General features: G+C 31.7%; 1 protein-coding gene across 1 annotated transcript; it reads right to left on the bottom strand.

Annotated features, from left to right (window-relative positions):
* Positions 1-6,739: 6,739 nt before the first annotated feature.
* On the bottom strand, positions 6,740-27,270 carry ple (tyrosine hydroxylase ple). Its single transcript, XM_067788097.1, has 7 exons — positions 26,688-27,270; positions 17,131-17,242; positions 15,818-15,946; positions 15,543-15,620; positions 13,640-14,459; positions 10,214-10,340; positions 6,740-8,372 (listed from the first exon to the last, which is right to left on the bottom strand). The coding sequence occupies exons 1-7, from the start codon at positions 26,754-26,756 to the stop codon at positions 7,974-7,976; spliced, it is 1,734 nt and encodes a 577-aa protein (XP_067644198.1). The 5' UTR covers positions 26,757-27,270; the 3' UTR covers positions 6,740-7,973.
* Positions 27,271-27,406: the final 136 nt, after the last annotated feature.

Below are 27,406 nucleotides of genomic sequence, written 5' to 3'. Positions count from 1 at the left end.
GGCCGCTATACCATTGCAATAGTGTTGCACCGAAACCATCCTTCGACGCATCTGTATGTACCTCAGTCTTTGCATTTCTGTTGTACAACCTTAGTACTGGCTCTTTAGTCAAACAATTTTTCAGCGTTTGTACAGCTTCGACTTCAGCTGGACCGATAGCAAACACAGAGTCTTTACGTAGTAGATTTGTTAATGGTCTGGCGATGTGTGAGTATCCTTTAATGAACTTTCGAAAAAATCCCGTTAGGCCTAAAAACGACTGCACGGCCTTAACATTTTTTGGGATTTCAAACTTACTAACCGCATCCGTTTTCTCTTTGCCTGGCCACACGCATCCATCTTTAACCAAGTGACCCAGGAAACTTACAGATGCCTGCATAAAATGGCATTTTGGCCATTTGATTTTCAAACCGTGTTCTGCTGCCGTTGCAAAAACCAGCTTTGTCTTACGAAGACAATCATCAGCTGTTTCTGCGTGAATGATAATATCGTCCATATATAAGTCTAATACGTTATTATTTATTAGATTCTGGAAGACGTAGTTAACGAAACGTATAAAAACGGCGGGAGAGTTGCAGAAGCCAAACGGAGCCCTATTAAATTCGTAAAGCCCCCTTGTTGTTGTGAAAGCGGTATATTTTTTGCTACTCTCTTCAATGGGGACGTGGAAAAACCCATTTTCCAACTCCAAAACCGTAAAAAATTTCGACTTCTGCAACTTTTCGAGTACGTCCTCAATTATAGGGACCGGAAAACAATCTTTTAGTACAGCCGAGTTTAGTTTTCGAAAATCCACACAAATGCGGCACGTACCGTCCTTTTTCTTCACGATAACCATGCGGCTGGCGAAGTTGGACGTAGACTGTCTTATGATTCCAGCTCTAAGCCACTCATCAATTTGCTTGTTGACTGCTTCAACTTCGTGGAATGGTATGCGACTTGGAGCGTGCCTGAACGGGGCAACGTTACCATCCGGAATGATCTTCAATACAACTGGACATTCCTCAACATAATCGATTGGCTTGTAGTTGGCAATCAAGGAGCGAATTTCGGCTTCGTACTGCGGAGGAACATCAACATGAGAATTTGTGTCGGTTACATTATAAATACTTATCTGATTAAGATCCTCATAAGTTTCCCCCACGTTTAGTGGAGAAAACTTATATCCATCTGCCGTCGCCGCCAAGTTGAACTTCGAAATAAAATCGTAACCCAGTAGCGCATCATACATAACGTCTTTGTCAGATACTACAATGAATTTTTGCTGCGTCAGTAAGTCGTCAACACCTACTTCAGCAACGAAACACCCAATTGGTTTTGTAGATTTAGTACCGAGGCCGCGAAGCTGTTGCATATATGTTTGCAGCACACCTCCACCAACTTTTTCGAATGTACTTTTTTTCATAATAGTTATATCTGCGCCCGTGTCTACTAACCCGCTTACTTCGACGTTGTTAATCTTTATGTTTTTACAGCGTTTCGAATTATGAACCAGGTTTACAGCAGCAGCTACAGTTGGACAGTCTTTCGACATATGCCCACTTTTATTGCAACGAAAACACTTTGTTTCTGCTTGGCAATTTTTCCGCATATGATCCGTAGCGCCACAGTTAAAGCAATGTGTTTTCTTTTCGCTTGAAATGTGCGAACGCTTCTCGTTTACGTGTACTTGCCCTTTATGCTCTTTGTTGCTTTTTTCCCGCAAAACTATTTTCTCGTAAACTTCGTATTGATCTTGCAATTCCTTATATGACTTACAGCTCCAAAGGTTGTATTTAAATTCGTCTTTTAATTGCAGTCCACCAACTATATAACGAATCACGGACTGCGTGTCTATATTACTACGTGTAGCCAATTTCTTCATCTGCAGCACATATTCGTGGAAACTCTCATTCTTTTGTTTTTCCGTTCTCGTAGCTCTGCGTGAACATCAGCACTACACATTTTTGACTTGTCAAATTCGTCTTCCAACATTGTGCGCATTGCACCATATTCGTAAACAGCTACCGATTCAAGAAAAAGTTTCGCAGTTTTCGTCATTTTCGCCCTTGCTTGCACGTACTTCTGTACATTGTTCAAACCGTATGCAGCTGCGTTTAATTCAAAGTTAGTAAACCAGTGTTTCACTGGCATATTTCCTCCATCAAATTCGGGTATAATTTTGCCAAAACTTTCTGCCGTAATTTTGGTTTCGGCCTGCTTTGTTTCGTCTGCTTGGATTTTCAATGTAAGCAATTGCACCAGCTGTTGTAGCAATTCATTATTCTTACCTTCCACTGTTTTGTTTTGTTCTGCCATTGCCGCTGCTTCTTTTACTGCTTTCTGCTGCTCTGCTTCGGCCATGACTTTCTTGGAAGCTGTCTGAGCGTATTCTCTCCACCTCGTTGCCTGCTTTGTTGAGCGTGTGTTGTAACGCCGTCTCACTTCCTCTACCTGCTTTGTCTGCTTTTTGACTTTGGTGGTGTTTTTTGAATCGCCTGCGCTTTGGCGACTAGCACGAGTCATATGCGTTGAACGGAATTTTTTTGACCGATCAACGACCCTTTTTTTTTTTTTTTTTTTTTTTTTTTTTTTTGCGACTGAACTGCAACTGTAGAAGTACTGTTTTGCCAACTTCACTTTATTGCACTGCTTGCCTATTGTTCTTCAATTCGGCTGCAACTTACAAAAGTTTGATTCAATTTGTATTAAGGTTCGGCAGGTTGAGCCCCCAAATGTAAAGTTATGCAATTAATAACGTTTATTATTCAATTCAAAGTTGAGTATTCAAAAATAAGTACAATTAAAGTTATGGTTTAAAGTGGATTACAATTAAAGTAGGTTGGTACAGCGAATAATTATAGTAACGACGGCTGCTTTGGTCGACGGCTGATTACGACTGACTTGTCCGCTCGCTATTAGATTTTCTCCGAGCTAATTTACCCAGGCTGTGCGCTCGTTATTCGCCTTGAGTGTTTTACGTTTGCGCTTCCATATGTGTTGGTATATGCGTGCTGTCACAGTGCCTCCTCACCCGACTTACATACATACTTTCAATAAGTCAAAGCCGCGCATGTTTTGCCAAGTACTTTGATGCTCCGAATCCCATACCGCCAACGGAATTGGCCTGTCTGGTCTTGGCTTGACCATAACGTTATTTGAAAATCAATCCGTAGTGATTTTTTAACTTGGTCCGACAACTTTTAATTTTTTTATATAGATATGTTAACATAAACTATATCAGCTTTTTAAATTTTTGTTTTGCCAGAAAAATAAATATGCTAAATTTCGGAGAATAGAAGGGATACGAGCAGAACAATTATCTCAGTTAAAACAGCATAGTGTGAGTATAATACATAAGTACATTTTTACACTACACACTAATTCTTCTAATATTGAGAGAGCAATACACTTTGAAACTCGATTTACCAATATTTCCATTTTGGCACATTCGTGCTTCTGGCAAGCGGGCGATATCTAATAAAAAAAAAATTATATGTAGCCCCTAAAAATATGGAAAGGCTTATTAATGAACGGATATAAAACATGCCTCATTTGGATCCATTTTGAAATTTGTTTCTTTAAAATGAATTATCTAATTCGGCTTAATGTTACGGTAAATACGTTTTTCTTTCAAGAGTGATAGTCTCGTTCATGGGAACTATGAAGCCTTTAATCTTCTAGGTATGCTTTATCTGAGCTAATATTCTTAAAACTATACTTAAAATACTTCGGTATAAACTTAGTTTTTAATTGTTCTTCCGTACCATTGACGATTCTTTTAGCAATTCTTCATGTTGGTGTTCAAGTCTTATATCGTTGTCTTAGTATTTTTTTCTTTTTTAATTTTTCGGAAGAGACATTACTTAATCGTTCTAATTTTTTTCTTTTTGCTTAAATAGGAAAGTGAAATTTTTCGCGTCAGTTTATATTGTTAAAGTATAAATTAACAGAATATCTTAAAATAAAGCTGTTTCAGACTATGCAGCTCTCTTTACTTTTCCCTATTATAATTTTATTTCTTTTAGTGAGGACTTGGCACATATTCTATCAAACAATTTTCATAAATTTAAACTAAGTATGTCTTATTTTTGGCCCGATGTTATTATTATTATTAGACCTCGTTGCATTGTGTTCTTCATTTAGATTTACTAGTCCGGTATTAATAGATATGAAAACACTAGAGCCCTCAATATTTACAATTTAGCCAAGTCTGACTGTTCAAAAACTTGTCTAGATTTTTTTTGGGTATAATATTGAAATTTTGTTTGTGTCATTTATTAAAAATTTTATTAATTTAATAAAAGATTATAAGTCCTTTTTTATTTGAAGCTATGCAAACCAATCTCAAAAATTTGTTCGACAATTTTACGAAAACTTCGAATTTTTTCTTTAGAGTTTTCTGAGCTTATTTGAGCTTGCAGTTTTGTAGCCGAAAGAAGAGTAGTCTAACAAAGTACAAGTTAAATTCGCATTGCTTATTTTACTAAATTTTTAATTTATTTTTTGACACATGTATCTATCATACATAAATCTACGCAGAGCACAAAACTATTGAACATCTCATCATTTGCACTACGCCTTCGACAGCCAGCCAGCTAGCCAGCCAAAAGATATAGACGTACCGCTCAGTATCAATGGTAAAGCAACGCTTATGACAGTGGCATTTTTGTATGATTTAGACGCGAAAAATTAATAACTCACTGAAAAATGAATATATTTCATTTAAACCATGTGTATATGCTTGTATGCCTTACCCCCCTTCAGTGTGGATAGGCGAAGGGGGTGTGGGTTTGGGGGGTTGGACTTTCAGGCGTATGCGAATTTCACCACGATTTTCAGCTGTGCAAATTAAGCAGCTGAAAAACGAGGAATTCTCTTGTTATGATGCGAGGTGGAATTCTGTTGTTTTCGCCAGTTTTTTCAGCGAAAATTCCACTAATTCTCTTAAATCTTGCTATTTTCAACAAATAAATAAAGATACGAATTTTCACTTAGGAATTACTTAAATTACTAATCAAAGTGGCAATTGCCTTTTTATAGGCAGTACTAAAAAATTGAAAATAAAAAGGTGATAAAAAAATTTTAAGGACTACCTTTATATAAATGGACCAAAAAATAGAAGGCAATTTTTTCTTTAATACAGACATAGTCTTGTTGAATTTTGTCTAAAAAACTTTAACAATAGCTTTTGTAAAAGAATTTTGGGATTTAAAACTATAAAGATAGAGTGCGTGTTTAAATTTTAAATAATCACTTAGTTAATTCCAAGTACATGGTTTGCTTTATATTGAAAGATTTCGCTCCACCTTTATAATTTTAAATCCTAAAATTCTTACAAGAGCTATTGTTAAAGTTTTTTAGTCAAAATTCAACAAGACTATATCTGTATTAAAGGAAAAATGTCCTTCTATTTTTTGGTTCATTTATATAAAGGTAGTCCATAAAATTTTTATATCATCTTTTTAGTAATCCTAAATTTTTGTTGATTCTTTGGAAAATCTTTTTGTTAATTTTTTAGTTCATCTTTAACCAATTTCCGTCACAGTTCTGTTACTAAGTTTTATATCGATAAGTAACTTTTGTCAGATTTATATAGATTAATTATATATTTCTGGTGCTTTTTTTATGATCTAGTCCTTCTCCTGTCACATTGCTTTTAGTTACTTTTGTCATACTGGTTTCTTCTATCGCAATTCTTTTACTTACTTCTTTCTCACTTTACTTACTTGTTTCCGTAACACTTCTTTCATGATGTATAGTGAAACGATTTTCCGTCATCCCTTGTCAAATTTGGTTTCGAGAAAAACCGGTTTCGGTGTTGTGCCATCGTCGGTTTCGGTTTTCATTCTGATCTGTTGTTGTCGATTTTCTTGCATTTATAGTTCGTAGGTACATGAGCAGGTATTGTCAAAATGGATGTTTGTGTATATTTATGTGTGCTCTGTACTCTGTGTTCATTCAGAACCGAGGGTGGTTCTTACTGATGGATTTGTGTGGCTAACTGAGGTAGGTAAAAGTCAGTAATTCTAGTCTTTTAAACTACTTTGTGGGTTTGTTGCTTTGGTGCGTTTATTGTTTCGTATTTATTTGTTATTGTGTGTTTGTCTGTTGTACCTGTGTTATTACTTTGTTTCTGGTAAACAAGTTTTAATGGCTCAAATATTGTGTCAGAAATTGTGTCCATTCATTGTTCTACCGTCGAACGTTTTCTCTTTGTAAATTTTCGAGTATGTTCAGACGTCAGCGTTTTGCTTGTATGTGAGGCCTTCACGGACTGTTTTATTGATGTTTACTGGGGAACATTCATTTTCGACCATGTAATTCGCGAAGTTGGACTCTGGTATAATGTTTGGATTCCGTGTTTTATTGTTATAATCAGAACACATTAGATCTCAGAACCTCGTTCTTATTTGCCGTCCTGTTTATCCTATGTAACTGTGTTGGCATCGGCAGATAAGCTTGTATACGCCGTGGCTGTTAAACGCATCCTCTTAGTTAGTGTTAGTTCTTAGTTTTCGCCCTGGATTGTTGGATGTTTTGAACTCCAATTTCAGTCGAATTTCTGTTTCAGTAACATTTCTGTTTCTAGCTACCGTCTACATTTCTCGTGTTAACATTTTTCACTTTTTGATCTTTTTCTTCACACTTCTTTTGTTCTCTTCCATTGCATTTATTTTACTAACTTCGTTCTCACTTCTATTAGCAAATTCTGTCACACTTCTAATACCACAGTCTCACAATAAACAACACATTAATATTTATGCTTTTATTCAATTATATATATATATATTTAAAATCTTTGCGCTCTTACAACATAGCAAAAAACTAAATTCTACATACCTACAAAATAGTTACATTTATATAATATAATAAAAAAATAATAAATTATTTAAAAAAGCTCTCACAATATTTTGCAAAAACAAATATTTTCACATACAATAACACAAAATTTACAAGCTTTTCACATCAAATTAGTTTTGTTCTTATTTTTTTTTAAGTACATAAACAAATAAAGTAAACTAAAAAAATTTCAAAATATAAAAATAGTAATAATACATTTAGAAAAATAATAAATTACATGTATATGTGTTTATTAAGATGTGTGTGTTTTGTGTTGTTGGTTATGTGAATATGTGATTTTGCACTTAAATACTAATATTTGCTTTTTGGTCCAATACACAGTTGCAGTGATACACATATACAAATAAAAAAATAAATAATAAATATATCGTATATAGGGTGAGGACGTGAAGGTGAGGACTATAGGGTAAATGGGTGTGAATTTCTAGAGTATTAAGTGCATATAAGCTATTCATAATTATATACGTGATGTTGAGATGTGTAATATAAAAACTATATTGTACATTCATATTACATAAATAGATATGCATTATTTTAATATTTTGTTTTTACTTTTTTTGTCAAATGTTTGAAAATTTGCTAAAATTTAAGAATTACTAAAAATTGGTTTAGTTTAAAAAATTGTGAATTTCGAAAAAATATTATTAAGCTAGTTGAGAGTATATCACAAACAAATTTTTGAATATGAGAATTAATTTTTTTATTTTTTAAAAAAATTTGTTTAGTTAAAAAAAAACATATATATTTTTTTAAGGAATAGTAACTTTAAAGCGGCATGTCAATTTAATTTAAGAGGCGCAGCGTTACTTATAACAACAAAAACAACAAATAAAAATGTTGATCATAGCTGCCTAGCGACTCAACCGCTTAGTTACAGATACCAACAAAAAGGAATAAACTACAGTAACTACAACAAAAAAAACATGCATACATAAATACGTGCTTTGAGTGAGTGTATTGAGTTGATTTCACATGCATAGCTCTAGCGCGCATCACACACACACATACACACACACGCGCGGCCCACCTCTCACAAACAAATCTCAATGTGTGTACATGCGCGCTTACTTATATTTACATACATACAAGTTTATATATGGTAAATATATTATTTAGATGCATGAATGTGCTTAGAAAGGACGCTTCAATTTTGCAATTGCATTCGTCAAATGCAGTATCTCTGTATTCATTTGTTGTACGAGCGTATCCAATTTATCGACAGAGTCTAAAATTTCAACGCGTTCTGTATGTGGATTGAAGCGCACTTCAAATGCACGTGACATAGTTGATACCCAACGACGGAATTTATCTTTGGCATCTTCGAAACTTTCGGCAACATAATAGATTGGCTGGTATTCTTGATCCTGATAAGGTTGTACGGCAGTGGAGGCGGGTTCGAATGCACGATGTTCGCACTTGTCGCTAATGGCATGTAAAAGTTCGCCATATGATGAGAGGAGACCGGCACCGTAAGCTTTCACTTGACCTTGTTCCTTGCAGAGACCGAATTCAACAGTGAACCAGTAGACCTGGAAGACAAGAAGAAAAATGAAAAGAAAAAAAACGTTAAAAATTGGCATATATATGAGTGTGTGTAGCGCGTTAAAGTGAGCGCATATAATTGAGGTTTGGTGCGCGAAAAAGGTGGGGGTAAGCGCTGGCGCACGATAGCGCACGATGAAAAAAGGCGTCGACTTAAATAACGGATAAAATTGTAGAAAGAATATAGCGTATAGTGATGCAGTATAACGCGCTACATGGCCAACTATAAAAAAAAATTGAATAAAGCGCACGCGCTGTAATAAAACGCCCTTGATTGTTAAGAAAATTTACAACACAGAACTTGACACTGACACTTCAAATTCGACATTCAATCAACACCAAAGTATTTTCAGCAGTATTGCACACTCAAGGCTAAGCGCCCTTGTATGGAAACAAAATTATGCAAATGCAGAACTTGACACTGACCATTGGCCTTTGGCGCGCACGCGCATACAACAACGGTGTATGTGGGCGCAACACTTAAGCGCATGCGTAAATAGCAAGTGCATGCGTCAAAGCCACAGCGTCATTCGCAACGCTCGAGTGTATAAGCGCGCACATTTTTCAATTTGGCAGCTAACAATGCCTTTGACCTCAATCGCCGCATAGCCTTAATTTTAAATTTAACATTGAATTAAATAAAAATGTAAATAAATAAATTTTAATGCTAATGTACTTGTTTGGTAATAAATGCTGTTTTGATCGCATGCACAAAATCTGCAAAGCGCACATTCCAGCGTTCTTTACTTCTTTTGTTAAGAATTTTTCGACTGTCAAAGTTGTTTTTAATTTGTGTGTGTATGTGTGTATATCGGTTGATTATATTCGGTTTTTGTCATTTACTGTGCACGCGCGCACACGCCTTTTATAACAAGGTAGCGCGCCGAAAAACAAACACGGCCACTACAGTTTAAGCAAACGCAGTGCCTCACTGCACCACAGCGCTGCATTACAATTGCACCATTGCACATTCTAATCAAGATTAAAGTAACAAAATAATTGCAGTAAAGCACTTGTCGCCGCGCGCGTAAACTTCTAGCTGATGTGTGAATAAAATGTCCATGAGTGGTGTGTGCGCGGTGCTGCCGTGCCAAGCACACGAACTTGAATCGAAGCAACAACTAGTTTTATAATATATATATATATATATATACATATATGTATACTGATAAGCACTTCAACTTGGCTGAGAAAACTTGCTTAAGGTAGTCGCAAAATTGTTGTACTAGTGCCAAATTGCGGCTTGTGGGGCAATGGCAGTCACTGACAATGGCAGTGCAAATGGTAGCGATGACGGTATGTGTTAAGGCCATTTAGCACGATAAGTGGCGCGCCGCGCATTATTCATGCTTTTAAATGGCAACCGGCAGCTGGCGCACTTAGATAAAGCGTGTTTTACTGTGCAGTGCGCCATAAAAGGCGCACTCACGCTTGTTTGTGTATTGATGTATTGGCGCAACTAAAGCGTTTAACACTGCAGGGGGCCCGCTGTGTGGTAGAGAATACGCGCGCCCACTAAAATTCTAAATTGACTATTGAAGCGAACGTTTAAACAAATTAAATAGTGAATATATTTTAATGTTTGTTTTTGTTAATTGCGCTAGTTAATTGCTGACTTTTATATTGTCAGATTTATTTAGCCGCTATTAGCTTACAATGCCACTTGACTTTTAAGAACAAATTTTTAATACACGATTTGTGTGCTATTGATTTGTTTGTGCGCAGTTGACAGATTTGCCCGTCAAGGCTAATAGAGACAGTGCTAACAAGCGCAGGCGACGCGCCATACAACAGATAAGCGTATTTCATATTATTGCGACATACTTACAGTGGACAATTTTTCGATTTCTTCATCGGAGGCACCCAATGAAGCTAAACCAATTTCCTGTGAGAACTGTGCGAAGCTGGGATCAGCCAAAAGTGGCATATGGCCGAGCAATTCGTGAATGCAATCGCTGTAAATAAGTAGATGGAAAAAAGTTGTTTTAGGTTTTTGATGTGAAAAGAAATAAAGCTGTTGGTAATGAGGCAGAGCTGCTGAAAAGGTAAGGGACCTACAGCTAAACCTTTCCGTTGCTCACAAAAAGCTCTATTATGTTGGTACGAAACACAGTTTTTTACCACATATAGTGAAAATGATATCAATAGGAAAGATATATTGTAATTTCACTATTAAGTTGACTCTAGAAATTTCACAAAGTTTTCAGAACTAATAAAAAGCTCCTTTTTGAAAACATATCACACATATCCTTGAAATCATATAAGTAGATCTATTATTAGTTAGTTTTAAAAATCTCAAAAGTTATCAGAACAACTAAAAAGCTACCTTAGCTTAATATAATAGTATTTCAAGACGCTTAGCGTAAAGCTCTCTCCTTTTACTCGTTCTTAAATTGCTTTCTCAAAGTTTTTTGAAAAATGGAACTACTATCACTGATTGAAGAATGAAAAACTTTAAGCTCTCAAGCTTTATTTTCTAACCGTGGTGTACTAATTTTCAAACCTTTCTGAAGATTATGTCACTCTTGATAATAAAATAATTGAATTACATGCTTTCCGAAAAATATTGAGAAACAAGTGTTGCTGATTTGAAAGCTTTTGTAGAAAATTTCGAGAAAAAGCCTTGCTTTTGAGGTAAAGCAATTTATTTATTTGGTTACAACTTAGTTATGTTCATTTCTCTTCTCAAAGCATGCTAATTACTAAATCAAAAGCTTTAAGAAGTTTAGAAATTCAAATTAATCCAAAAATTTTAGTAAAGCTCTGGAAAGTAAAGCTTATGGAAAAGCTTTACTTTAACGTATGTTTTAATACCTGTAATTTAATTTGTTCCATGCCAAGCTGCTATATAGAGTTTTCATGCTTACATATTTATGAAAGTTTTTTTAGTGGTTATACCTGCTTAATAAAAGGAGGATAATTTGGAAAAGTTCACAGTCATTGAAACCTTAAATTCGATTTAGAAATTGTTTGTTTGCTTTTTCAGTATTCATGAAGAATAAAGGAAAGATAATTTGGAAAAGCTCATTAAAGCTTTTAGTGCGCTCGGTATTAGTTTACGCCTTACGCAGTAAGTGAAACCTTTAATTTGAATTAGAAATGTTTTGTTTTTGTCTAATCATATTCATGGACATTAAAATTAAGTTAATTTGAAAAAGCTCATAAAAGCTCTTAATGTGTTTCTTACTTCTTTTTGCGTAATTCACCACCTAACAATTTTTTTTGGCTACAAAGTTTTGTAAGTCTATTGGTTTCAAGTTGTTTTTATCAAAAAATATTATGTCAGAAGTATATGAATTAAAAGCAAAAGTCTTGCATTAAAGCTCCAGCCCTCTCTGGCTATATAATTGTTTTAGCTAGCTTGGACGCTGAGATTTTGATGCTATCGCTTGGTATATATGCTAGTTTTTAATAATTTTTTTTTTTGTCATAACAGACATAAAAACAACAACTCATACTCATAAAAAAGTTAGCTCCTGTGCTTTCCCCTAAATACTTTCCTAACCCCCATGCTTCATTAAAGCTCTAGCATGTTATCGTTCATAATTCAATATAATTATTTAAAATAGCTATCAGAACAATCTGTTGTTACACTTGATAGAGAAATTAGAACTCATAAATGTGTGCTGTTGGTCACTAAAAAGCTCGTACTAACCCACAGCTGCTTTCACATAAATAGTTACATTTATAACCTAATTATCAGCTAGTAATGGAGCTATGCTCTACAATGTAAAGTGTGCTAAAGTGCAGTCAATTACTAAGAAATTTATGATTTTCAGACAGAAACAATCAATTTTGGGCTACCACCTTTAGGGCAGAGCAATTGTTTCACCCTTAAAAGTTACCAAGCAATTACGCACTTCCGACAAGTCAGCGCTGAGTTTTACCCTGGCAGTTACCCAACTATGCTTCATTCCAGCTTCTAATATAACAACACTGGACGAGGTGGAGCGTTAAGCGACAGTGATGTCACCCCTGTCACATGAAAGCATATTTCCTGTTAAATGAAATTAGTGCTTTTTGCTTTGAACTCTTTGTGCTGATGCTTCAGTTAATTTGTCACAGAGGAACAATGCAAAAAGGAAAATTGCGAGGACATCAACAGTAGAAGCTCATAGCATGTCTCAAGTTTTTATAGAACTAGCGCCCGAAAACTTTTAGCACAAATAGACTACACCAATTGTTAGTAAGTTTCTTTGCTGTCTTTGTGTACAGTTACTAAAAAAATTTTTTAAATTTATTTAATAATTTGGGAAATATTTAAACAACGTGACATCAGGACGGACAAGGCGACAGCTGTTTCGATTATACATTGTAAATCTCTTCAAAGCATTTTCTCCCGGGAGTGGGATTTGAACCCGCACTCTTACGATGGTTGAAGTGTTACAAACGCATTCAGCCACGTCATGCCTTAGTTGTTGTAAAGTTTTTCCCAATTGCCTTCTTTGCATATTTTATGAATTTGTTTATTTATAAATTATAAAATTAAATATTGCTTCAAATAAATGTATTCATACATTTAAAGCAATAAGGGCAATCCCCGCTTAGCTCATACAATTTTTTTTATTTTTTTTAAATTATAAAACTTGGACTTGAAATTTACATAATTTTAAAAAATATATATGTATATTAGAAATTTTACTGAAAATTGAAAAAAAACTTTCAAAAAGTGTTGATTCAAACTACAATACTTAATTTAAAGAGCTATCAAATACTCTTTATAAATTACAAAAAAATAGAACTGAAACAAAAAATGTCAAATGCAAGAAAAAAAACAAAACTATTGAAATAATTGATTTAAAAAATAATAATTAAATTTTAAAAAATAATTCAAATCAACGATTAGATATAAATTACAAAAACAAACAAAATTAAAAAATATATGTGTTCCCACAGCTAAATACTTTTGTTTTTGTAAAACTTAAAAGAAAATTATTGAGAAAAAAAATTTTCCAATTTATGGAATATTTTAAAAAGGAATATTTAAAAAAACTTAAAAAGAAGCATTTTTAAATAAATTTCCTTTCTTAGAACACATTCTTTTAACTTTTCTATTTTGTAGTTTTTCTAGATGCGTAAAATCGATGTTTAAAAAATTACTACATGTCCTTAATCACAAAGCAAGTTTTTTTAATACACAAATTTCAAAAAAAAAAACTTTGGTGTGTAAAAAAAATATCGTACCATTTTCATTTTCAGCCACTGTACACATACATATAACTTATATCAATACTTTCACATCTCAAATACTTACGGTTCGGGTGTGTGGAATGGTGAGTTCACATGACGTACATATTGTGTACTCTGGAAAATGCGGAATGCCAACGAAGCGAGAAAATCACGAGCTGTCAGCAAACCAGCGGCGGGACGTAGCGTAAAACCTGTATTACGACGTAAAAAGTCTGACATCTCTTGCAATTGTGGTAAACGATGTTCAACGAAGATCTCTTCATCGCGCAACTTTTGGAAAGCAGCACGATATTCTTGGCACGCATGTTTGCGCGATAAATCGACAACAGTTAAGAAAACTGAACGCCAAGTCTTAATCTCAACTTCGGTATATTCAATGTATGGAATTGGATCACCATATTTGTAAGCAAAAGCAATCTCAGCTATCTCCTTACGACGCTGACGATAGACTTTATCCGCAAAACCAGGATGATTCATATCCAAATCAGGTTCACATTTAGTCATTAAATGATTGCAATTATCTAACTCGGAAGCATGTTTTGGGAACCATGGTGATTTCACACTAATATTATTTTCGGCAAGCAAGCTAATGCTGTTGAATGAACCCGATTGACGTAGTGAACGTATGAGTTGCAATAAATTGCCACGTGTCATGTCAACCTTAATGAGTACATCATGATCGACGCCCGCTTCACGTGAAGCACGCGATTCAACATGTTGTACAGTGCCTTTGAAAGTTTCAATAGCTTTGAGTATGCGCCCGAGTGAAGAGATGCCCTCCTTGAGACGTACAATGATTGCGGCACTTTGTACGACATTCTCAGCATCTGGTGATTCCGAAGCAGCATTGGCGAGTAAAACTTCTTCTTCGGTGAGACCGGCATCTAGTTGTTGGAATAAAGAGAGAGAGAAGGAAAGTGGAAGAGAGAATTAAAGTTATGATTAGATTTTTGGTTTTAACAAATCCTTAAGCTTTAACCCTATCAAACCCATTAACCTAGAACTAAGATGCATTACTTAAATTAACTTTTAGATAGCAGGTCAAATGCATGTTGTACTTTTTGTAAAGGAAAGGAGGCAAATTTTTGAAGTTTTATCCCTGATGAAGCCGAAAAGCTTAGCAAAACGTTGGGTCTTAGTAAAGTAATTGCAATTAAGCAACCCGTTGGTAAAACATGAGCTTAATTTTTATGACAAAAATAAAAATTAATTTTTTTTCCAAGTTAAAGTATGCAACTATTTTTGGTTTCATGCCAGTTTGGGTGGATTTCGATTGCGTGCACCCACGCAACAAATTTCCCACTGAAGTGTTAAGTGCTAAACCCGTAAGTCAATTGCGCTTGCAACAAAGACACAATTGGAATAATGGAGAAAGAAGAAAACGGATGGAATATTAAGTATACTAAGCAGGCCGTGCATTATTGGGGCGTTGAAAACCAACTTAAATAAAAAGAGTAATTCATGCCCATTGTCATAAGTGCCTTTTTACATCCCATACGAAGAATCATGAATGAATGAAAGTTCGTGAAGAATTGAAAAGTGAATTTCGTCACAATTCCACAGCACGCACAGCGTGTGTCTGTGTGAAGTCAAGCGCGATAGATTTTCTTGTTATCACAGCAACCCTCAAAACCCACCGCTAGCGCCACCTCCGAAACAACCGCATAATAAAATCTTTGCAACAACCTCAGCGTGCGCCAAGCCAAAGAAAGGAAAAATGTAAATGTTAAAAGGAAATGTGCGATTTTCACATCTGAAATAACGCGCGTACGTGCACAATCCTTCTGTCGCATGAATAAGTGTGTGTGTTTGAGGGGCTATCCTTGAGCCATAAGCGTATTACCCATACTTAGATGAAAAATGCTTTATCATAATCATAATGCATTTGTGAAGGCGCTTTTCAAGCCGCAGCTACTTAACCTTAACCCTTGAAAGATTATGTTAACTTAAAGTCAACTGTTGCTTACCATTTGAATTGTTGCTATTGTTGTTGCCACCCTGAGCTGTGGCGCCCTGAGTAAAATTATGAGTTTCATTGTCGGATTCTGTGTTGAAAAAAAAGCGTGAAAAAAAGAAAAACGAATTAAAAATAAAGAAAAAATAAAGTTTGTCAAGAAAAACTTAACATTATAATAAGGAAAATATTACAAATAAATTTTGAAATAAAATTACTAAAAATCAAAGAATAATTTTTTTTTTAATTTTAAATAACACAATCAAAAAAGTTAAAAGAAAACTCTACCTTCTACAATGTTGTGCACTTCTGCTTGCATTTCAACACCTTCAACTGATTGGTCAGCTTGTAAGTCAATTTCTTGTTCAAGCGGTGCACCCTTTGCTTGTTGGATGCATTCTTCCAATGTTGCTTCATCTATTTTTTAATAAATTAAACGAAAAAATAATAAATAAAAGCATAAAATAATGATTATTTATAAAAATTATTAACAATTTTAACGTTTAACCAAGCAAACTAACTCAAACTAAAATTTTTGTATTCTTCTACGCGTTTTGTTGTTTTTTTCACACCTTCATCAGGGACCCTACTTTCGATAAAATTGTAAAGTTTAGTTTTGTGTGAAAATACTCCCACTCATTTTTTTCTTTTATATTTAAACTTGTTTACTAGACCCAGTTTTTCTTTATCACCTTACGTGTTTGGGTGCATTTTGTACCTTTCTCAGGGATACTTGGTATTTAATTATATATTTTTGTTATAACTGCCATTAAGTGGACAAGTTACGGCAAGAGACTTTTAGTTTTCCTTCATCGTTTCTGGGACACGCTACTTTATCAACTCGCATAACATAACCCGGCTAGCGACGACCTTTAGTTTCTGAGTTTTAAATCTTCGCCCTCTGTTAATATATCAAAACAGTTCATTATTTCGGTACCTACGAAGCATGCCGTTGGCTTTAAGAGCAGCGGGTAGATTCAGTAATTGTTAGTTTTAAATTTGTATGAACGCAAAATGTACATTTCAAATCTCACACTTACTGAATACAGCCCCAGGACTACATTTTCAAGGGAATTTTTCTTTCAAATAATGATTCCGAGCCATACACTGATGCAAACTTTTTTTTTACTGTCTTACTCGGTTCAGAATACTGAATACTGAGTGTTTGGAAGTGACGAAGTACTTCACAGTCTCGAATTTATATTTTTTAACAGAGACGTGACTGTTAAGACAGATTATTTCTTTGATGCCAGTCGATACTTCATCTGGCTCTCGCTCATCGCAAGTTAATTTTTTCTACTCTTTGTTAATGTGGTGTGAAATTTTCCGTTCTCAGCTCACTTTATAGTTGTTATTTTCTGGTTGAATTTTGAACATGAAAATTTTGTTCATTTATCTGTTCATATTTATTAGGTTTTTTGTTTTTAATTTTTTAAAATTGTGTTTTTTTTCTTCTTTGCATGCGTAGCTTTCTTCACCAAGTTAAGATACATTTTTTTCAAATTTTTTTTGATTTTTATTTTATTTATTAAGGTTTGATTTTTCTTTTACTTCTTTCTTCAACATCAAAATTTTTTCTTTCCATTTCTTTTTAAACTCACCATTGCTTTTTTGGCGCGCTTCCTCTAGCACAGTTTGTTTATTTTGCTTAACAACCAGACTTTCAAAGCGCGCATCGTCTACCAAAGAACGGCGTCGTGACGGGTAACCATTCTGAAAGAGAAGAGTAAAAATTAAATTAATATAAATAAAACTAAAAAAAATTAAAACAATGCGAAAAGAAAGAAATTAAAAGCTATTTCAATTAATCTACCTAACCTGAAGAGATAAAAAAAATTTAATTTTGGCCTTAAAGACGTCACAAGCTGCTTTGTTATCAACCCTAATGAACTACTACAAATACCGAACCACCACAAACCTAATGCGTTGCCATTGGTTAAAAAGCTTTTAAGCGCCTTTATTACGCAAATTATAGAGCGTTAACATTTGAATGAGTGGGTGGTTTTGAGTGGCAGCGTGTTGATAGACGACTACTGTAATCACATTTTATATAGTCATAAGTATGTATTGAGAGTGTGAATGTGCTTTTATGTTTAAGCGTTGAAGTAGAACACTTGACGCATGTAAAAACGGATATGAGCGGGAAATTGGCGCATCAGCTGCAGTTAAGAGTTTTATAATGGAGGCAAAATTATAGGTTTGAATTGGAAGAAAAAAATGTGTGCGATAGGGATAGCTAAATATGAAGTTCATTTAATTGTTAAGCTTTTCTCATATCAGATCTAGAACATGAAATCATTGTAAACTAAAAAAAATGTTTCCATTGTATAGATAAAAAATTTATGATTTTTTTATTTTATATTTTTTTTAACAGAATTATATCTTTTTTCAACTTGGAAACTGAGGTTCGATATGATTTTGTTAAAAGAATTTTTATCACTTTGCAATTTTTTTCACATTCATATATAGTTTTCTAAAACCAAGCCTGTAAAATGTTAAAAAAAACCGAATTTGATTCTAAAGACAAAAAATAATGTAAACAAATTTTTTCTATTTCAAAACAATTTTTGCGATTTATAATTTTTTTTTTTTTTTTCGATAAAATTTTGTTAGAAGCATTTCCTTGGCTTTCAATTTTATTATGCATGTATGCATGAACTCATTAAATTTTTGATTTTATTATTATTATTTATTTATTTATTTGCATAATAAATTATATAATAAACGACTAAGGTCTTTAGCCTGCAATTAAAAAATATTAATACTTCTTAATAAATCAAGTATGCTTTTCAAAAGTATCAAAAATTCAATTCATCCATTATTTTTTTTTTTTGTATTTAAAACATTAAATATTTCATAATTATTTATTCGAAAATCAATTTTATAATTTTTTTTATTTAAAATATGTATTGAATAACTTTAAATATTTAATAATTTTTAATTCGAAATGCATTTTTTTTATTTAAAATATGTATTTAATAATTTAAAATATTTAATAATTTTTATTCGAAATTCCTAAATACAAAAATTTTATGAGCTTTTTTGGTGGGCAAACAATTTTTTTTTTAACATTTTTAAGAATAGTTCTATTTAATACAACCCTCAGTAAGTTAGTATTAGGAAGAATTCTTTTTTGGTTAGACTTTTATAAAAAAAAATATTTTTTTGTTTATTAATAAACAATTTTTACTCTTTTTAATTTAAAGTTATGCTAAAAAGTTTTTTCATTAATTTTTTTTATTTTATAGTTTTTTTATGTTATTTTTAATAGCACTGTTTTTAAGGAGATGCTTTCGGCTAATTTTTATTTAATTTGTAAGTATCTTAATGTTCCTAAATATATAAAAAAAATTTGTGTTCTGAATATTATTTTAATTTTATATTTTTTTACTCCAAATTGTTCCACTATTTATGATATATTGAGAGTTGGCGTTCAAAACTCAGTATAATTGTTGACATTGCGTACGAATAGCGATATGAATGGAATTTATCACGCCGCTGCTTACCCATCACAAATGACACTTATGCAACTTCAGCTGTTTTTTCTTTTTTTTTTTTGTTTGTATGGCGCTCTTCACAGCTGCCTTTCGTGCTACATACTTCTCAGCAAGTATTTATTAGCAAAACCAAATACATACAAACATATCTTTTGTTTATATGACACCATTTAAACAAATTAATATGTTAACTGAAGATATTACGGTATACAAAAACAACAAGCATTAATTTCATCACATGTCAACAACAGTGAGATATCTCTGACCAGTTTGTCAAGTAAGTAGTCAAGCCGTTAAAACATCCACATTGTCATGGATGCTCTGTTGGCCCAATGATCCACTGAAATGTGATGCTATATATGTTTGTTGTTATGTTTGTTGTTTTTACACATTTATGAAGGTATAATTTTTATTGTATATCTGGGTATGTAAAAGTGTTTGGAGAAGCCGGTTACAAAATCTGGAGGCTTTGGAAAGCGAAAGTATATAATGTTGTGGTTCTCTTTTTGTACTTTTGTTGATTTATTAGACTTTTTTATTTATTCTTTTATTTTAAGCTTAAATTTTGTAAAGATAAATAATAAACGTGAAATATGAATAATTTTTTTAATCCAACATTCATATCTCGCAAATTTTTTCTAAACGCATGCGTACTCATTAAATGTTTTCTTTATATCTCAAACACTATACAAATTTATCTCTCAGATCTGCGTAAAAAGCTACGAAATCAAAACATCAAAGCATATTTATTGTTATTACATTCCGTTATGGGTCTCTTTTTGCTCTAAGCTGAGTCTCATGTCTGCGCTTTTGTAGGAAATATTGTAAGAAAAAACTTACCTCGCCTTGGACCTAATTAAGTCGTAAACTCTGCACAATATTATTACGTATATGATTTAAAATTCAATAAAAATAAATATTTTGACAGCTTAAGGTGTTGAGTTTGTATTAATTTGTTTACAAATGAGCTGAAAAATCTTTAGCTGTAATTAATTTTAAATTATTGGCGCGCTTACTGAAACTAACAAAACAAAATATGGGTTTGATGGCGAGCGAATCCACATATTTGTTCATATATTTTTTATTTAACTATTTTGTTTATTTTTTTTTTTAATGCAGAAATGAAAAAAGGATTTTAGATCTTAACTTTCAACAAAAAAAAATGTAAGATGTAGACAGAAAATATTAATATTATAAATTTTTTGATTATTATTTCGAAAATTTATTTAAAAACGAGATCGAAAATAATCGATAAAACCAATATTGCAATTGAAAAACTGTACGAATGGAAAAGACAACACTAACAGATTAATATCGATATACAAATGACATACATGAAACTGGTTAAGACCTGGCCATTAGATATTGAAGAGACGGTTGAATTAAAAAAAACGATAACAATCGATAAAAGGAATTTTCGAGAGAATAGATAAAAAGTTGCACAACAAAGTAAAATCTAAGAAAAAAAATAATTAGCAAGCGGAGCTGAAAAAAAATCAAATTTTGAACGAGGAAAACGAAAACAAAATCAACATTAATATATAAATTCAATACAAATATGTATTTATTAATACGATTAAGAGCGATCGATAAAAATTTGTTGGAAATAAACAAAGTGTATACAAATTTGGAATTCTAGTTTTATATTTTGTTATAATTAATTTGCTTTTATTGCTCCGTTCTTCTTCTTATTTTTGCTTATTCACTTTTTACTTACTCTATTTCGGTTTAATTTTCTTTATTTACATTTCATTTATTTAATTTTTGTTCTTGAATATTTTTAATTACATTTTTTTTAATATCCTTTATTTAACATTATTCAGCTTTATTTAATTTAAAAAAAATTTTTATATAATTTATTTAATTTTTTGTTCTTGTTTATTTTTTTTTTTTTATTCAATATTTTTTTGTATCATTTTTTAATTTAGATTTATTTTATCTGATTTAATTTAATTTAAATTTTTTTTGGTTTACTTTATTTATTTATTTATTTTTTTTATTATTATTATTATTTTTTTTTTTGTTTCTTTTGTTTTATTTTGCTTTATTTTTTTAATTTTTTTTTTATATGTTTTCGTTATTACTTTATTTAAGTTTACTTAATTTAAACTTTCTATGTTTAATTTAAGTTTTTTTTAATTAATTTTAGTTTATTTTAGTTTACTTAATTGAAAGTTTCTATATTTTATTTTATTTAAATTTTTTTTATGGGTTTTATTATTATTTTATTTTAGTTTACTTAATTTAAACTTTCTATATTTTATTTTTTTTATTTTAGTCTAGTTCAGTTATTATTTTCATGTTTTTTTTTTTTTTTTTTTTTTTTTGTATTTGGTGTAATATTTTTTTATTTTGTTTCATTTTATTATATGCAAATCCTTTTTAATGTTTTTTTTTTTTGTTTGCTTAAAGTGACCTTCTTATACTCCACGTACAACTGTATACTTATTTCGGTCGCACGCTCAAATGAAAAAGCTGATGAAAGAGCATCAGCATTTTAAGTCATGCTTTTTGAGATTTTGTGGTAAAAGAAACTGAAAAAAAGTATGTAGGTATGTATATAAATATTTACATTTTTATCACAGTATTTATACAGCCTAAAAAAATTAACGATTTTGTTGTTTAACACTTATTTGCTGTCTACAACAACTCAGCTCTTAACTGGCATGTGATCAATTGTGCCGGCAAAAAATACCTGTTATTTTAATTAAATTTTTTTTTTTTTTTACTTTTGTGTAATTCTACTTTTATTTACCCTTTTAACTAATAATTTAATAATTTGTTTGTTGTTTTTAGTCAATCTACGATCCCTCCACTTCTTTCCATTAGCACACGCCCACTTTCACTGTCAACAACTCTTTGTTTATATATTTTATTAACTAACTTTACTGTTATGAACAAATACAAATAAATATGTTGTCATTGTCAAGTTTTCCTACAACTGCTTACACCACCTGTCATGTCAGTCAACCAGACAGCCGGTCGCCGCAACGTTGGCAATGAATGGTTGGGGACTAAGCCTCTTGAATTATGAATTCTTATAAAACGTTCATAAATGATTGAGGCCGTGTTACAAGTTCTGCGCAAATCTAAGTGGTTGGCTTTGTATTAAATTAATTGCTCATGATATTTATTATATCAAAATTTGTTTATAAAAAAAATGTATTGGTATATGTATGTATGTGCGTAAAACTTGAACTTTGCTTTGTATTACGTATGTGGTATGTTGAGTATTTGTCACGTAGACCAAGTTTATAATTTGCATTATCTACTTGTGATGACAATATAATCTCTTAGCCATTGACTGGGAATTAGTTTGATTAATTTGTTAAGAAATAATGTTCATAGCTTTCTATTTTTGTATATATACATTTTTAAATGAATACAATAAATTGAGCTGTATACGTGTTTAAATGAAGAACACTTGACTAATAGCTTGATTAACTTTCTGTGGGAAATTGTAATAGTTATTTTTTATAAATTATTTTAAAAAGCTAAATACTAATCAATTTATATGCAAATTCTTGTAATATGTAAATTTAATTATAATATATTCGCGTTTTTAATTTTTGAAAAAAATTTTAAATTTTTCTTTAAACCTGAGCTTTTTCACACAATAAAAACTTCGCACACAAATTTTTTTAATTATGAGGAAAGTTCTCGTGTATATAAGGCAGGTTTCATTGTTTTCGGGATAAATTTTCATTGTTTTGAAGAAGAAGTACATACCTATGGCGAAAAATTATTCCCAATTTAAAAAAAAAAAGTGTGTGGAAAATGTAAAACAAAAGTGTAGCCGGAAGGAAGAAGCTCTATTTTTACTGTTTGCAGTTATTTTTATGGCGGCCACCGTGGTGTGATGGTAGCGCGCTCCGCCTACAACACCGTATGCCCTGGGTTCACACCCCGGGGAAAGCAACACCAAATTTTAGAAATAAGTGTTTTCAATTAGAAGAAAATTTTTCTAAGCAAGGTCGCCTCTCGGCAGTGTTTGGCAAGCGCTCCGGGTGTATTTCGGCCATGAAAAGCTCTCAGCGAAAACTCTTCTGCCTTGCAGATGCCGTTCGAAGTCGGTATAAAACATTAGGTCCCGTCCGGCCAATTTGTAGGGAAAATCAAGAGGGGCAGGACGCAAATTGGAAGAGAAGCTCGGACCTAGATCTCTTCGGAGGTAATCGCGCCTTACATTTATTAGATATCGTTATTTTTAAGAAGTTTTTTTTTTTTTCTTGGGGTGGAAAAAGTGACGTAAAACCAAAAATAAATAAAAAATTAAAATTTTTTATTATTCAGTAAATATGACAAATTTTACAATTTTTTTTTTTATTTGGGCCAATAATAGTAGCAAAGGGCATTTTAAAATTTAGTTGACTAATTTTTTTAATTTTTGATAGTTTAAAAAAATACTTAAATGAAAACTATAACAAAAATTATATGAACCGATTTCTAGAAATTTTTGGAAAAAAAACTTTAAAAAAACAAGTAAGGAAGGCTAAGTTCGGTTGTAACCGAACATTTCATACTCAGCTGAGAGTTTTGGAGACAAAATAAGGGAAAACCACCATTTAGCAAAATGAACCTAGGGTAACCCTGGAATGTGTTTGTACGATATGGGTAACAATTTAAAAGTATTAATGAGGGTTTTAAAAGGGAGTATCCCTTAGTTATATATGTGAAGGCGTTTTCGAGATATCGACCAAAATGTGGACCAGGGTGATCCAGAACATCTTCTGTCGGGTACCGCTAATTTATTTATATATGTCATACCACGAACAGTATTCCTGCCAAGATTCCAAGGGCTTTTGATTTCGCCCTGCAGAACTTTTTCATTTTCTTCTACTTAATATAGTAGGTGTCACACCCATTTTACAAAGTTTTTTCTAAAGTTATATTTTGCGTCAATAAACCAATCCAATTACCATGTTTTATTCCTTTTTTCATATTTGGTACAGAATTATGGCATTTTTTTCTTTTTCGTAAGTTTCGATATAGGAAAAGTGGGCGTGGTCATATTCGGATTTCGGCCATATTTTATACCAAGATAAAGTGACTTCAGATAAATACGTGAACTAATTTTAGTAAAGATAGATCGTTTTTTGCGCAAGTTATCATGTTAACGGCCGAGCGGAAGGACAGACAGTCGACTGTGTATAAAAACTGGGCGTGGCTTCAACCGATTTCGCCCATTTTCACAGAAAACAGTTACCGTCATAGAATCTATGTCCCCACCAAATTCACAAGGATTGGTAAATTTTTGTTCGACTTATGGCATTAAAAGTATTCTAGACGAATTAAATGAAAATAGGCGGAGCCACGCCAATTTTGAAATTTTCTTGTATCTTTGTATTTTGTTGCACCATATCATTACTGGAGTCGAATGTTGACATAATTTACTTTTATACTGTAAAGATATTAAATTTTTTGTTAAAATTTGACTTAAAAAAATTTTTTTTTAAAAGTGGGCGTGTTCGTCATCCGATTTCGCTAATTTTTATTTAGCACACATATAGTAGTAGGAGTAACGTGCCTGCCAAATTTCATCATGTTATCTTCAACGACTGCCAAATTACAGCTTCCAAACCTTTTAATTACCTTCTTTTAAAAGTGGGCGGTGCCACGCCCATTGTCCAAAATTTTTCTAATTTTCTATTTTGCATTATATGGTCAACGCACCTACCAAGTTTCATCGCTTTATCCGTCTTTGGTAATGAATTATCGCACTTTTCCGGTTTTTCGAAATTTTCGATATCGAAAAAGTGGGCGTGGTTGTAGTCCGATTTCGGTCATTTTAAATAGCGATCTGAGACATACAAAATTTCATCAATATACCACAAAATTTACTAAAGTTATCGTGTTTACCGACGGACGTACGGACGGACATGGCTAAATGAATTTCAATTTGATATATAGAAGTCTATATCTATCTCGATAAGTTTATGCCGTTACGGATTACCGTTATGCGAACAAAGTTAATATATTCTATGAGCTCTGCTCAGCTGAGTATAAATATAGAATTGCAAAGTTGTTACTTGGAAATTTACTTTGGTAGTAAATATGACAGAAGCAAATGACGAAAAAATGTTCAATATAATTTCTTTAGGTTTCTTCATAAGAAAACTGAGTCCCCTAGAAACAAGTTCTGTTTTTAAATTTTGTATGAAATTACCGTTCATCCGGATTTTTTTATTTTTTTATATAACAGTAGATGGCGAAGAATTTTGTTCTATAATTTCTTTTATTAGTTATTGTTTGTTTTAGAAAGAAACTTGAATGAGTGTTAAAACAAAACTTAGTAAACAGATTTCAAAAATGTTTCAGAAAAAAAATATAAATATTTAAACTTTTTATTTGAAAATTTCAGAAATATGTATATGAAAGCAGAGGGCGAAAAATGTTCTTCAATTATTTATCTTTTTAATATTTTTTAGTTTTAGAATGAGTTTTATAACAAAACTTATGTGAACAGATTTCAATAAAGTTTTGGAAAAAATATAAAAATAAAATATATTAAAATTTAAACTTTTAATTTGAAAATTTTAGAAATGTGCATGTTTTTTTATTTGAATAAATTTTTAAATTTTTTTTTTTCGGAGGATGTTTAAAATATGCCTATACATGTATATAAAAAAATACAGTTCAACAGTTTTTTTTTTTTTTCAAATATTTTCACACAATTTTTAATAAGCGTTTTTAATATCAAATGAGAGTCTTTTTATTATTCAAACCTTCAAACTATTCAATTTGGTTTTTTAGAACACATTACTGTTTTTGAGGTTTTTTGAAACTTCAAAACTCGCAACAAATTCTTAGCGAAATTTCTAACAAAAAAAATGTTGGAAATAAGTTTTAAAAGATTTGAAGCTGAACAGAAAATTTAATTAATGAAAAAGTTTGATCTAAGAAAAAAATTTGTATAAAAAGTAAAAAATTTTTCTTTATTAAGACAAATTTGAAATGTAAAAAAAAAAAAAAAAAAATTTATTAAATTTCAAAAAAAATAATTCACAAATTTAATCAACTCTTAAATAATAAAAAAAACTCTTATAGAAAATAAAAATAAGTATGTTTTAGGCCAACTGATGACATTGCAATCTTGGTGTTTGTTAAAAAAAAATTTTAAAATTCAAAAATCTAAAAAAAAAATATTAATAAAAACAATATCTAAAAATAAATATTTTAAAAGGTTGCCACAATTTTATTCAATCCATAATTGGTGGTAAAAAAAAACTTTTAAAACAATTCCGAGTAAGTTTGTTTAAGTTTTAGCGCAGCAGACTTTGTGACAATTAAGTTAATTGAAATAAAACTTTTAATGTTAAACAAAAAATTATAAAAAATTTTACTTTATTCTTAAAAATCATGCAACAAGTTTTCACAAATTCTTACGTAAAAATAAAAAAAACAGTTTATAAAAATAACACTGTTGTAGTTAAAGGGCAACTGATCATTGAATTTAGTAAAACGAAGTTTAAATGTTAAAAAATCAAAAAAAAATAAATCGATTTTTTTTTTAATTTATGTAGCTCTTAAAAATTGCCAATATTTTCTCTTGTAACTTAAACACTTTTTTGTTTTTTATAATTTTTCACACTTTTCTATTAATATACGCAAACTTAAATTTAATTTTTTACAAATAACTTCATCCTGTTTTCCAAACTCACCTCAATACTGTAAGATTTTTTGATAGCGAACATTTCACGGTTCTTTTGTGCAGCAGCTACGGCCATCATTTTGTTAAAGTTTGTTTGTTTTTATTAAATTTACGCGAATGAGGAAAATTTAAATTATTTTTTGGCAAAGTGCAGTATGTCACACTTTTTGCTTTGCTAACTTATTATTTTATAATAAGCCTACGATATGCACTTTCACTGCTTATTTCACAACAAACAAAAAATTGGCTTGCCAAAATTTTCTGTTAAAAAACTTTAAAGTAGTTTGGCTTTAACGTGTGTTTGCGTCTACCTAAAAATCACACTATTTTTTGTGCTCAATTTATTCACAGGATCAGCGACTTTATTATTCTTTAATCGTCTTGATACGTTTTTGTGTTATTTATTTGTGATTTTGTTAGAATTTTCAATTATCGAAACTTGTTAATAAACTTTTCGATTTTTGTATCCTTCGTATATTACAACAAACACAACGTTATTTTTGTTTATTAAATATTTATTAACAAACTACTTAACTTCTTAACCAAAGTGGCAAGTCTTAAGAGCGAATGATAGCGAATCAATGCATGCTTGGTGTCCGGCGGCATGCGCTTAAATACCCTCAACGAGTTACATACGAAATACACATACGTTGAAAGCGAAGCTGAGCGCCGAAGCTGCGGTGGTGGCGGTACCAATTTGTTGTTGTGCGTTGTGGCTCATGGGGTGGC

This window comes from Eurosta solidaginis, chromosome 5 (genome assembly GCF_040869045.1).
Source record: "Eurosta solidaginis isolate ZX-2024a chromosome 5, ASM4086904v1, whole genome shotgun sequence".
NCBI classification, from domain to species: Eukaryota; Metazoa; Arthropoda; class Insecta; order Diptera; family Tephritidae; genus Eurosta; species Eurosta solidaginis.
This window is presented reverse-complemented; position numbering and strand designations above follow the sequence as displayed.

Coding starts and splice junctions, on each gene's coding strand:
- ple (XM_067788097.1), bottom strand. CDS start 26,756: ATGATGGCCGTAGCTGCTGCACAAAAGAACCGTGAAATGTTCGCTATC. Junction 17,243..26,687: donor AAAAATCTTACAGTATTGAG/GTGAGTTTGGAA, acceptor CTTCTCTTTCAG/AATGGTTACCCGTCACGACG. Junction 10,341..13,639: donor CCATTCCACACACCCGAACC/GTAAGTATTTGA, acceptor ACTTATTTACAG/CGATTGCATTCACGAATTGC.